Below are 13,520 nucleotides of genomic sequence, written 5' to 3' on the forward strand. Positions count from 1 at the left end.
TTATTGATCTTCTTATTGATTTTTAGAAACTACTTACATATGACTCTGCAAGCATTTTCGCCCCATTTGTGGTTTGTCTTTTGACTCTTCTTTAGGTGGTAGTTGCCGTGCAGATTTTTAAAAATCAGTCTTTTCTTTTTGGGATCCTGGGTTTATTATTTTTAAAATGTATTCCGTGGTTTCCTCTAGTACCTTTTAAGTTCCATTTTCTATGTTTAAATCTCTGATCCATCTAGAATTCTCTCTTCTATAAGGTGTGAGGTAAGGACCTATTTTTATTTTTTTCCCAAGAGTACCCACTTATGCCAGTACCATTTTTGAAAACCTCATCTCCTGCCTCCACTGATTTGAATTAACCAAATTTACCATCTTTAAATTCCATCAGGTAATTGGCTCTATTTCTAGACTTTCGATTCTTTTCCAATGACTTGTCTGTCTCTTCATGTGCCATTTCTGCAGTGTTTTGAAGCTTTGTTTATATTTCAGTTACTGGCAGGGCTAGTCTTCCTGCTCTGCTTTTCCAAAATTCTCTCAGCCATTCTTTTTTTTTTTTTTTAATCGAGACAAAATTAACGTAAAATAAAATTAACCATTTTAAAGTAAACAGTTCAGGGGCGTTAATACATTCACAGTGTTGTGCAACCACCCCCTCTATCTAGTTCCAAAACATTTTCATCACTCCGAAAGGAAGCCACATATGCATTATCAGTCACTGTCTATTTTCCCCTCACTGCAGCTGCTGACAACTACTAATTTGCTTTCTGTCTCTGTGGATTTGCCCATTCTTAATGTTTCATATAGATAGAACCATACAATATGTGGCCTTTTATGTCTGGTTTATTTCACTTAGCATAATATATTCAAGATTCATCTGTGCTATAGCACATGTCAGTGCTTCATTCCTGTTTATAGCGGAGTAATATTGCATCGTATGCATCACCACATTTTGCTTATCCATTCACCTGTCGATGGACATTTGGGTTGCTTCCACCTTTTGGCTATTGTGAATAGTGCTGCACGTGCAGGTACTTGTTGAGTACCTGTTTTCAGCTCTTTGGGATATATACTTAGGAGCAGAATTGTTAAGTCATACAGTAATTGTGTGTTTAACTCTTTGAAGAAGTTTTTTGCCAGACTCTCTTGGCTAGCCTTGCTTATTTTTTCCAAGCGATTTTAGAATCAGTTTATCTAGTTCCACAAAAATTACAATCTGGCTGGTATTTTTATTGGTATCATGTCAAATTTATAAATTAACTTACAGAAAGTTAATACCTTTCTAGCACTTTCCATGAATCTTTTTCATGACTGTTCTGAGGCTGTCCAGTATTGAATGCACATGGCCAAGTGACATGGGCACCATTACTATCCCCATTCTTCACTTGAGGAAACTGAGACTCTGAGAGTTAAGTTGCCCAAGACCACACAGTATTGGTGCCTCTTCTTCAGGGTGGGTTACCCAGAGGGACCACTGGGATGAGGAAGAACTTGGACTCTTGAGGCCAAGTGTGACCCCATTTTAGGGTTTTGATGGAAGGGCCACCCCCTCACCCACTGGACCGCAGTGTTGGCCCTGGAGTATTGATGGCCCCTCATCTCTCCCTTCACCCCAGGCCTGCAGGACAAGCTGAACAAGAGGGACAAAGAAGTGACAGCCTTAACATCCCAGACCGAGATGCTCAGGGCCCAAGTAAGTGGTAAGTCTCCCTCCTTCAAGGCAGATGCGGGGAGCTTTCTTTGGGCCGTGTGCCAGTCCAGCAGGGGGTGGGTGGTACTGCGTCAGCGTGCCCTCCCCCACTCTGCCTTGAGGAGAAGGCGGCCTGGCCCAGTTCACATGCACTGGGCTTCCACCTGGACAGCAGTGAATGGGGAGCAGTAGCCCACACTCGGTCCATAATATAATTGGGGGCCCCAGCCAGCTTCTCTCCTCAGAGCCAGGTCTGTGTTCTCTGTGTTCTGAAATTGCATCACTAGTTCTCACTTTCTGGGCTTGAAGACCCTTGGGTTTCAGTCTCTCTACCTTTTGATACAGTATTTGTGCACCAGCCCCTAGAAGAAATACCAGGATTTCAGAATCAGGGGGAAGGACTTTGGCCACAGCAAAAAGCAAGGCATAGGGAGAATGAGGCCAGAGGGGAGACTGGGGAGAGACGGGGGGTTTGGAGTTTGTGACTTGGTGACAAACTGGCCCTGCTTCTTGTCCGCCAGAATGCCATTGGTGGTGTCCATGAGACGGCCCCCATCCTGGGAAATGGTTCCCACCCACACTCCTATCCAGTTCCCATCACGTTCACGTGGCATAATTGGTCCCAACCAAGGTCAGTTGACCTCAGATTCCTCCGGGGCCAAGGTGAAGTTTTAGCTTTTCCTTGTCCAGGCAACAGTGTAAATACCCGGGCCCTGTCTCGGGAAGGGTGGACTGCCTTCCTGACACCAGAGGGCCCGGCTACTGTGTGGGAGCTTTGGTCTGCTTTTCGTAGTAGCTCTTCTCGGCCCCTCGCTGCCTGGCCCTACAGGACGAGAGAGGCCCACTCAGTGGAGTGTGTCCCTGTGACCCCTGGGAAACCTGCTCCCTGCCTGGGCCTTGGCCCCCAGGTGGGATAGATTCCCACGGTGATCCCAACGCTCTCCCTCCTTGCCCTGCCGGCTGGCCCTCAGCACTGGAGAGCAAGTGCAGGTCGGGAGAGAAGAAGGTGGACACCCTCCAGAAGGAGAAGCGGCGCTTGGAGGTGGAGCTGGAGGCCATGTCCCGGAAGACCCATGACGCCTCGGGCCAGCTGGTCCTCATCAGCCAGGAGCTGCTCAGGAAGGAGCGGTGAGTCAGCCGTGGGCTGTGTGGTCAGACCTGCCTGACCCTCACTCCACCCAGTTAATATTAGCCAGTCTTCTCCAGAGGCGGGGCAGGGATAGACCTGGTGGACAGATGGCTGGCATCACCGATGATCACCATACTGTGCACTGCTAAGCTCCGATGAAGCCTCAGAATCCTTCTTAACACAGTTCTCCAAGCAGAGCTTACAGGAAAGGTTAGTGGTTCCCAAGCATCTTGGGCCCAGGGACTCCTTGAAACTCTTAAAAATTATTGAGGATTCCCACCACCTCTTCCTTGAAGCTCTTCTTGATTGATGTAGGCCACCGTGAGCTCCTCCATGCTTCTGTGGTACTTAGGATGGGAGTGGGAGATCAGCAGATTAAACAAGTAGAGATTTATTTTCCTCACATAACAAGAAATCTGGAGGTAGCTGTAGCTGGCATTTGGTTCAGTGGCTCAAGATATCAGTGCCAACACCTTTGTTCTCTTGGGTTCTGTTAGACTCTCCCTTGTGGTTGCAAGGTGGCTGCTGAAGCTCCAGCCATCAGGAGCCATCATTCCTAGCAGGAAGAAGGAGGAAAGGGAAAGGGTCAGTGCCAGCAGACTTCCACTTTGTTCTCAACTACCCATGGCCACCCAGAGAGGGAGTTTTCCCCTCCTCTATAGTAGATGCAAGCAAGGGAAAGAGCTTAGAAGGTGTGTGTCCTTTTCTCCCGTGTTGTGCCCATGGAAGACATTGCTACTTGATCACTGCACTCTTTTTCTGCAAAGCCCAGAATCATTCTCACCACAGTACTCCAGGCAGCTACTGCCAGTTGATTAAGAGTTGACATAGGAAATAAAACTTATTTGACATCAGACGTTTAAAGTGTCTTGCCACATGAGCTCTCTTGGATAAATGTTTTGTTTTTTTAATTTAACTTTATTATTATTTTTAAATTTGAGATAACATTGATTTATAACATTATATGTTTCATATGTACAACATTATATTTCTACTTCTCTATTATTTAGTTTTTAATTAAACAAATACTATATTCTCTTTTTTAAATTTATTTTATTGAAGTATAGTTGATTTACAATGTTGTGTTAATTTCTGCTGTACAGCCAAGTGATTCAGTTATACATGCATATGCATTCTTTTTCATATTCTTTTCCATTATGGTTTATCACAGGATATTGAATATAGTTCCCTGTGCTCTACAGTAGGGCCTTGTTGTTTATCTATTCTCTATATAACAGTTTGCATCTGCTAATCCCAAACTCCCAAATATACTCTTTTTAAAAAAAAAAACTTCAAAATCATGCTAAGAAAGGCTAAGTCCTCTTGACCGTACCATCCCCGAATACTGGCCCCTCTCGGGTTGTGGTTGGATGGTTTCAGGCCTTGTATTTCCTCTCTGGCCCCTCCTGGCACAGCTGCTGTCTTAGTAGCCAGCGTCCCCCCTCAGGGTGGCCAGTCTCCAGGCAGTTGGCAAATTGCGGAGAGCGGGAGGGGAGGGGCCCCTCTGAGTGCAGGTGTTCTGTGCACCCCCCGCCCCCTCCAGGAGCCTGAACGAACTGCGTGTGTTGCTTCTGGAGGCCAATCGCCACTCCCCGGGGCCTGAGAGGGACCTGAGCCGCGAGGTCCACAAGGCCGAGTGGCGGATCAAGGAGCAGAAACTCAAGGATGACATCCGGGGTCTGCGGGAACAGCTGACTGGGCTGGTACGTGGGGAAGGGGGCGGCCTGGGGATGGCGGACACCAGGGAGGGACTGGGGCTATCTGCTGTCAGCCATGGAGACTGGTGACCTCCTGGAGCCACCCCAGGGATAGCCAAGCCACAGGGAGCGTTCAAAATCCCCTAGAACCACAGGCAGGGTCAGCGAGGTACCTGGTGGAGGGGCCGTGGGTGGCCCTCTTTGTAGATATTGTGGCCAGCTGTGTGTCCGTCTGGGTGATGCAGTGCAGAGGAAGACTTCCTAAGAATCTCACCAGTCCAGAGGTGGGATGGGCTACCGGCAGGTGGTGAGCTCACCATCCAGAGACGTAATCAACCAGAAATCAGCTCCTTGTTCAGGGTCCAACAGTGGCGATTCATGCATCCATCTCAGGAAGGAGAGGGGAACAGGGGCCTGACTGAGCAGAGTCTCCAGAGGTGGGGGTGGGGTAGGCGAGTGATGCTGGTAGCACAGGACGGAACCATCCCACTCCATCCCCCTGTGGTCAGCCTTCAGGACGAGCCTGTGGCCGGTTCTTGGGCCTGGTCAACTCCAGAGCATTGACAAGATAGGGTCTGGGAGGACAGGACTGCTATCAGGGGAAGCTGCTCCAAAGACCCTCGCTGCCCTCCCACCCAGCCACACAGGCTCAGCCACGCTGGAGGCGATGGAAGGAGAAGAGAGGCCTACAGCCATGGAAGCAGCCCTGGGCCTACAGGGTTAAGGGAGAAGGGTATCACTCTGGCTTCCTCCAACTGTGTGTATGGGGACCACCGGGCCCAGCCACCCTGCGGCCTTTCAGTCCTGGCAGGTCTGGCCAGCAGGGGGTTGGTTACAGAGCCCTCCGTGGTCCTCGTGGTGCTGTGAGCCTGGGCGTAACTCAGAAGCCAAGGCCCCGAGGCTGGTGTGGATTTGGGAGCTCTGATTCCAAGGCTTTCCCAGAGCCGCGTGGGGGGGGCAGAGCCGCGCTGACTGTCTCCATGGGCCACAAGCTGGTCAAATTTACATGTGACTGGCTGCCCCTTACCCTAGGAGAGCCTCTGCCATGTCCCCCTGCACTGTCCTCAGTGCCACGGAGCTGCCCCCCTGGGAGAACTAGGGACAGGCTCGGTGGTTAGAAAACCTCCTGAATGAGGAAGGTTTGGGTGGAGAGGGAGGTTTGGGTAGAGGGTCAGAGCAGAGCTGAAGGACCCTGGAAGCACCGGCCCAGGGAGGGCAGTGCAGGGAAGCTTCGTGTGGGAGTGAGGAGGCTGGTCTGCCCCCAAGGCAGGTGCATCTCTAGGTACCATGGTGGGCGGGGTCAGCTGCAGAACACTTGGAACGGAAGGGAAGGCATGTCCTGTTGGGGCAGGGGCGGGTTCTGAGGAGAGGTTTCGGGGGTGAGGTCTAGAGGTGAAGAGGAGGGACCTACATAAACGGTGTTGAGGGAGGCGGGGGGGTGCAAGAAGGAAAAAGGGGGAGGAGGGGTCCTGGGTTTCGGGACCTGAAGAATATGGAGCCTCTGACAGAGCCTGGGAATTCAGGGCGGGAGCCAAGGAAGATGCTTCAGAGAGGACCCTTAGGTGAGGGAGGGAGGCCTGAGGGGCATGCTGGTGATTCTCAGGCCTGACCCAGAGATGAGGTGGGATAGATGAGTTTCCGGCCTAAAGGAGAGACCACCCTCCTGCAACACGCACACGCGAGCACACGCTCTTCCTCTCTTCTACTGCTTCCAGGACAAAGAGAAGTCCCTGTCGGATCAGAGGCGCTACTCCCTCATTGAGCCATCCTCGTCCTCGTCACCGGAGCTCCTGCGGCTGCAGCACCAGCTGATGAGCACAGAGGATGCCCTGCGGGACGCGCTGGACCAGACTCATCAGGTGGAGAGGCTCATGGAGGCTATGAGGGGCTGCCCGGATAAGTCCCAGGTGAGCTGGGTCTCAGCCAGGTCCTGAGGGGAGAGACTCCGCCCTGTACCCTGGGAGTCCCAGCCCAAGGGGTACATGGCTTTATCCTGAGGAGCTCAGACTAAGGGCGGAGATGCCCTGAGAGCTTGTGTTTCCTGGGGTGTGTCCTGGGACCCCTATTCTGATGGGCTCTGCTCAGAGTTTGGATCCTGAGATGGTCCTGTTGGGAAAACCTCGCCATCTAGTGGACAAACCAGGAAATGCAGCCTAGTGAACCTTGCTCAGCATCTTGCCCTCGACTCTTACAGGCCACCGGCAATTCCGGTTCTGCAAATGGCATCCACCAGCAAGACAAGGCCCACAAACAAGAGGTAAGGGGCACCCTGGCCCCGGGGAGATGCTCTGCCCCTCCCACGGCCCTCCCGTACAGGTCGACTTCTCTGGAGAAAAACTTTGAAAAGCCACCAAAAATACACAGATACATCGTGCAAGAGGCTTTTCAATAGGGTCGCTCACAGAGTGGGGCCAATGTAGTCAAACTTGATTCAGTTACCATCCTGCTCTTTTAACCTTGTTTCTCTTTCAAAAAAAAGAAAAGAAAACCTTTTATTATAAAGTAATACATGCCTACTGGGCACTTTTTGGGGAAAAAAATTAAAAATATATAAAGAAGAAAATACCAGGAATTCCCTGGCAGTCTAGTAGTTAGGACTCCATGCTTTCACTGCCGTGGGCCTGGGTTCAATCCCTGCTTAGGGAACTGAGATCCCACAAGACACGCAGCGAAGCCAAAAATAAAAATACTTACCAGTAGTCCTTCTACCCAGAGATGACCAAGGTTAACATTTTTAAGTGATATCCTTCGTGAACTTTGCTAAGCATGTACATGTGTGTACATGCAGACTTAACCTACTTGGTAACATTTATTTGTTAACCCCAAAATCAATACTCATAGCACTTTCCTGGTCATTCGTGGACACCCGTGCAGAGTGGAGAAAAAATTTAATCACCGGACATGCACGTTCCCAGCTGAGCTCATACAAAACACCGTGCTGCCTCCTTGTTTAGCTCATTCTGCAAACAAGTGTCCTTTTCACAGTCTATTTAGTGACATGTTTTTCACATTTTCATGCTTTTTTCTTGGTGATTTCCACCGTTTAAAATGGTCCCCAAATGTCTTACTAAAGAGCTGTCTAGTGTTCCTAAGTGCAAGAAGGCTGCAATGTGCCTTCCAGAAAGTACTTTAGAGAAGCTTCATTCAGGCATGAGTTGTGCTGCTGGCCTTGAGTTCATTATTAATGAGTCAACAATATATATTCAGTGAGGTGTCTTTAAACAGAAGCACACGTGAAACGTGGTTACATATTGATCAATCAATGAAAATGTCAGACCAGAGGTTCGCAGGAACTTTGTATTTCCACTGGGAGCGATGGTTCAGTATTTGCTGATTCCGCATCTGTGTGATTCTGTAGAACAGAACTCCTGCAAATAACTAGAATTGTTATGTGTGTATGTATATGTCTGCAGATGTGTGTACACATTAACTTTTAAAAAAATTTATTGAAGTATAGTTGACAACTTAGACATTAACTTTTTATTTGGAAATAATTTCAAGCTGACAAAAAAGTGGCAAGAATAAAAATAGCACCTAGAGCATCAGCTCTCCTTTTCCCCAACATAACATGTTGTTAATCTTTTGCCCCATTTGCTTTATCTCTTGTTCTCTATGTGTAGATGTGTGTGTTATATGCGTGGAGTATTTTTCTGAACCATTTGAGTATAATTGCATGTGTCATGGTCCTTAATACTTCAGTCCGTATTCCCTGAGAAAAAGGACGTGATTTTACATAAACACAGTACAGTTAACAATCTCAGGGACTTCCCTGGTGGCACAGTGGTTAAGACTCCACGCTCCCAGTGCAGAGGGCCTGGGTTTGATCCCTGGCTAGGGAACTAGATCCCACATGCATGCCACAACTAAGAGTTTTGCATGCCACAACTAAGGAGCTGGTGAGCCGCAACTAAGGAGCCTGCCTGCCACAACTAAAGGGAGCCCATGTGCCACAACTAAGGAGCCGAGAGCTACAACTAAGGAGCCTACTTGCCACAACTAAGACCCTTCACAACCAAATAAATAAATATATTAAAAAAAAAATCTCAGCAAATGTAATGCTGATACGAGATTTATATCCAATCACCCTCCATACCCAATTTCTTCACTTGACCAGGGAGTGTCTTCAAAGCTCTTTCCCCCTCAGTACAGGATCCAGTCTAAGGTTGAGTCAGCTCATTGCATTTACTTGTTATGTCTCTTTAGTCTTCTTGAATCTAGAACATTTCCTCAGCTTCACTTTGATTTTTATGACACTGATATTTATTTATTGGCTGCGTTGGGTCTTCATTGCTGCACGCAAGCCTTCTCTAGTTGCAGTGAGCTGGGGCTACTCTTCGTTGCGGTGCTCAGGCTTCTCATTGAAGTAGCTTCTCTTGTTGTGGAGCACGGGCTCTAGGCCCACGGGCTCGGTAGTTGTGGCTCACGGGCTCTAGAGCGCAGGGTCAGTAGTTGTGGTGCATGGGTTTAGTTGCTCCACGGCATGTGGGATCTTCCCAGACCAGGGCTCCAACCCGTGACCCCTGCATTGGCAGGCGGAATCTTAACCACTGCGCCACCAGGGAAGTCCCGACATTGACGTTTTTGAAATACAGTCCTCCCTCCTTTTTTTTTTTTTTTTTTTTTTTTTTTGCGGTATGTGGGCCTCTCACTGCTGTGGCCTCTCCCGTTGCGGAGCACAGGCTCCGGACGTGCAGGCTCAGCGGCCATGGCTCATGGGCCCAGCCGCTCCGCGGCATGTGGGATCTTCCCGGACCGGGGCACGAACCAGTGTCCCCTGCATCGGCAGGTGGACTCTCAACCACTGCGCCACCAGGGAAGCCCCTCCCTCCTTTTTTAATAGAAGATTCCTCCTTTGGGGTTCGTCTGATGGCTCCTGCTGCTCAGAGCCAGGTTCTACAACTGAGGCTGGAATACACAGTCAATGCCACGTTCTTCTCCGGGCATCACGACTGCGGTGTGTGAGGTCCATCTGCCCTTCATTCCTGCTGTGAATCTTGATCAGCTGGTCAAGGTGGTGTCTGACTCCTCCACTGTGTAGTTGCTGGTTATTTCCTAACGAGCGTTCGGTGGAGACCCTGGAAGACCCTGTGAATCCTCTGCTCCTCACCCAGGTGTCCCCTGGATTCATCATCCATTCATGGATCTTGCCTGAGCCGGTCTTTACCGTGCGGGTTGCAAAGTTACATATAAATTATTGTACTGTATTGTATTGTATTATTATTTTTTTTTTGGACACGCCACACAGCTTGTGGGATCTTAGTTCCTCCACCAGGGATCAAACCTGGGCCCCCTGCAGTGGAAGCGTGGAGTCCTAACAACTGGACCGCCAGGGACCTCCCTAAATTAAGTTAATGGAGTAGGTAGTGTGCTCTATATTCAATTTCACCTCTTGGTTTTTTTCACTGAATATTTTCTCTCTTCCTTAAGCAGTCTTTGTAAAGTCTATGTTTTATAAAATTGTGGGTGGAAAATTTGTTTCCTAAAACTTCACGGGCCTGACTCCCTTGCTGGGAATGTCTTTGCTGTGTTGTGTTTTAAGCGGGTGCCTGGTGGCCTCCACCCCACAGTTAGCCACTGGCATTCACCCACAGTGGTAGAGAGCCCACCTGGGGCCCAGGTGCTAGCCCGATTAGGCTCTGTCCCTGGCTCGCTGTGTGTTTGGGCCAGTGAGGCTGGAGCACAGGAAGGAAGGCTTGTCCTTCCAACTTGGCCAGTGGGACCACGGCCGCAGGCGCTCATGTAGAGACAGGAGAACCCTGGCCACAGCATCTGCCGAGGGCCTGGCCCTGTGAGTGAGAAGCAAAGAGAGAGAGATGGGCGCGGGGAGGAGGGGACCCTGCACAGGACCTGAGAGCAGGGTGGAGGCACGGAGCTGTAGTGGGACGTGGTGGGATTGTGTCTGCAGAGGAGCTGCCTGTACCAGGCACCCTGGGAGTTGATGTCCAGACCTTGTACGGCTTTGTCCTGCAAGGCACATGGGGGTCATCCTGGTTTACAGACGCAAAAACTGAGGCTTGGGGTCTCAGCACTAGTTTTCCTTTCCTCGGATCCAGCCTCCGTGCAGGCCCTCAGAGCTGTCTGTAAAACCCACCTGCTCTCGCCTCTTCCCCTCAATTCTCATAAACTGCTCCCACCCTGCCTCCTGTCTCACCATGCCCCAAACACACAGCAAAGAGACTGCTCCTGCCTCAGGGCCTTTGCACATGCTATTCCCTTTACCTGGCCCAGGTGGGTCTCCTCCCCCAGCCCCACCCCACCCCCTCTGTCGCTTGTCCCTATGCCCACTGAGACACTTGCTGACCAAGCCCATTCTCTCTCCAGGACAAGCACTGACCCTGAGGGACACTGTGGAGCTGCCGGTCCACACCAGAGCCCCTCCAGCCTGCCCCAGCGGCGCCACCTCCAGGCAGGGGCCAGGACTGTTGCTTTGGAGAAGAGAACAGTGTAACAATAACGTACCCACCGCCGCGGACAATCCCCCACCCTGACCCCCCTGCCGGACCAGGAGGCTTCCTCAAGCACGACCTTCCACAGAAGGCGGTACAACCCCGGCCTGGCCCCCGGGACCTTCAGCCTGGACGCCCTGGACACCCTGGACACCCCGACAGTTTCTGGAGTTGGTTTGGGGAGGCCGAGGTGATCCGGCCAGGCCCCCTCCCCAGAAGGAGCTGCCCTGTGGACCATCTTGGCCCTTTGGGCACGTCCCTGCCCTCCCTTTCTTCCCCTTCTTCTCCTGGGTCCCTCTCAGACCCCAGAGCCATTGTCCCGGGAAGGGGCCAGAGGAGGGCTCCAGCTTCTCCTTCAGGCACCAAAGAGGGAAGTCCAGCCCTTAGGAGCCAGGTGGGGGACCCCCTTTTCTGCAGCTGCTTCCAGGCCAAGGCAGTCCCCAGGGCTTCTTGTCCCCACATACTGAGCCTCTTTCATGCAGTGGTACAAGTTCCCTTCAGCCCGTCTGCCCAGTGAGGCCCCAGGTTCAAAGTGCTGGGAGGTAAGGCCCTTCGTTCCCACCCTGACCCCAACGCACACACAGCTCCGAGCTGCTGGCCGGAGGGTTGTCACCAAGGCCGGGAGCCACAGTATTAGGAAAGTCTGGAAGCCCCTCTCCTTCCTGCACCCCCTACCCCCAGTGACCTGGCTTGGAGCTGGAAAAGGGTGGCCCCAGGGGTCCCAGGACTAGGGCTCTGGGTATGTTTTGACTGGTCAGTAATATGCTGTCCCCTGGGTTGACTTGTTCCGAAACCGGGCCTGCCATCTGCAGATTCACCCTTGCAGACCCCGACATATACACCCACTGACCCTTGGCACACACACTCAGGGGGTCATGCGTGCACACGTGCCGTGTAGGTGGGACTTTTGCAGTCAGCCACACTGAGACCACATGGACGCTCGCCCTCGGGTTCCAGGACCAAGCCCCAGGCCTGGCAGGGCCGTGACCACACGCGTTGCAAGTGCTCCTGCGACCTCACCGTGCACATACACAGCCAGGTACACACGGGTGAGCCTTCGGGGGGGCGTGGCCACACATGCACAGGAACACACATCCCAACAGCCCCCTTTCAGTGGTATAAGGCATCTGCCTTGGGCTTTTTAAGCCCTGTCTTCTGTAGCCAAGAAAAGAGCCCAAGGATGATTGGGACAAGAAAAATCTCCCTGCCTCCCCCGCTTCCCCTCAAGCCCTGCCAAGTTACTCCAGCCTCATGCGTGGTGGGAAAAGACAGCGTCTGCCCAAAGCCCCCACTTTTAGAGCTGGAGGGCCCACGGGTGACTGCCTTGTACCCTGCAGCGTCTCTGTGGAGGGCCTGCCCCTCCTCCCCCAGCTCAGGGAGAGTGCTCACAGGGGCCTCTCCCACTAGGGTCTGGGGTGGGGGGTGGTCTGATGGCCCATCACGGTGTTCCTGAATTGCACCAGGACAGGTATGCAGTTGGTGCCCTGGGAGCAGCCCAGGTAGCCTCTGAGTGCTCCGGGTACAGGTGGGTGGTGCTCACGTCCCTGCCCCAAAGCAGCCCATCCTGGGGGTGGCCAGTTAGTCCCATCGGCCCCCTCCCCTCTCCCCGTTGGCTTTCGGTAGCTCTTGCATGTGGTTTTATTAACAACGGTCTAGAAGCAACGCTGTAGTGGCTTAACCCAGAGTCAAATTCTACTCTTTCCAGCAAAATCAGGCAGCTGCCCTGCCCACTGGAGATTAGTCTACTAACAGCCAAAAGCCCACACCAGGAGGGGCAGAGCCCCCGGGGCGGGCTGGCAGGTGGCAAGCGCTTTCCCTGTGAGCGTCTGCGCCTGCCCAGTGTACGCTCAGCCACGCCCCCTCCCCAAGTCCTCCCGCACCCTTCCCTTCCCCAAAGTGGAATTGTTGAAGTGTGGCGAGTTCGTGCTCGAGACAATAAAGCTTGTGACTGAGGTCCAGGACCCCTGCAGTTTCTGCTTCTCTCTGTGGGTTCCCTGGGCTCCCCCATCCTCTCTCAGCTCACTGGCACCCTGGTGGCAGGAGTGTGTCTTGATCCTGTTCCTTGTGGACTGCCAGCTAATTCTTACTCAGGTGTGAATGGCTGATGAGAGCCTCAGAGGGCCTGGTGTGGCTGCCATGTCCAAGGAGAGGGAGCTCAGCAAGAACAGGCAGAGAACCAGAGATGGGGGACAGCAGTGGAGGCCAGGCAAGGTTGCCAGAGAGGTCTGGGGGGTTGGATTTGAATCTGTTGGAGGTATAAGTGGGCCCACAAGGAACAATTGAAAATACAAAATAGTATGTACAAAATAGTGATGGATCAGCTAACACAAATTTGATGCGTTTGGTGAGAACACTTTTAAAACTTCAGTGAGCTAATCCTGTCTCCTGCAGCAAGATGTCTGTGGATCAAATGGTCAACGTTTTGCAAGCTTTATGGTCATTTTGCAGGCTGTGCAGTTGAGGGTCCTCCCCCACCCCGCCCCCATGGAGACTGAACAAGGCTCTCGAGGTTAACAGCTGGATGTACCCAGAAGCTTTGTGCTCTTTCTCAGGCACTGTATCAG

The 13,520-nt window shown here is 51.7% G+C and overlaps 1 protein-coding gene across 2 annotated transcripts in view; it reads left to right on the forward strand.

Moving 5' to 3' along the window:
- Positions 1–12,917, forward strand: part of CLIP2 (CAP-Gly domain containing linker protein 2) — an 80,569-nt gene extending 67,652 nt beyond the window's left edge. For both annotated transcript variants that reach the window (XM_081255787.1, XM_081255786.1), the window contains 6 exons: positions 1,611–1,694; positions 2,656–2,812; positions 4,357–4,516; positions 6,226–6,417; positions 6,705–6,767; positions 10,832–12,917. In XM_081255787.1, the coding sequence (XP_081111913.1) occupies positions 1,611–1,694; positions 2,656–2,812; positions 4,357–4,516; positions 6,226–6,417; positions 6,705–6,767; positions 10,832–10,843 (668 nt within the window). In that variant the 3' untranslated portion in view covers positions 10,844–12,917. The remainder of the gene's footprint in view (positions 1–1,610; positions 1,695–2,655; positions 2,813–4,356; positions 4,517–6,225; positions 6,418–6,704; positions 6,768–10,831) is intronic.
- The last annotated feature ends 603 nt before the right edge of the window (positions 12,918–13,520 follow it).

Source organism: Mesoplodon bidens, assembly GCF_964165515.1.
Source record: "Mesoplodon bidens genome assembly, chromosome: 15".
Taxonomy (NCBI): domain Eukaryota; kingdom Metazoa; phylum Chordata; class Mammalia; order Artiodactyla; family Ziphiidae; genus Mesoplodon; species Mesoplodon bidens.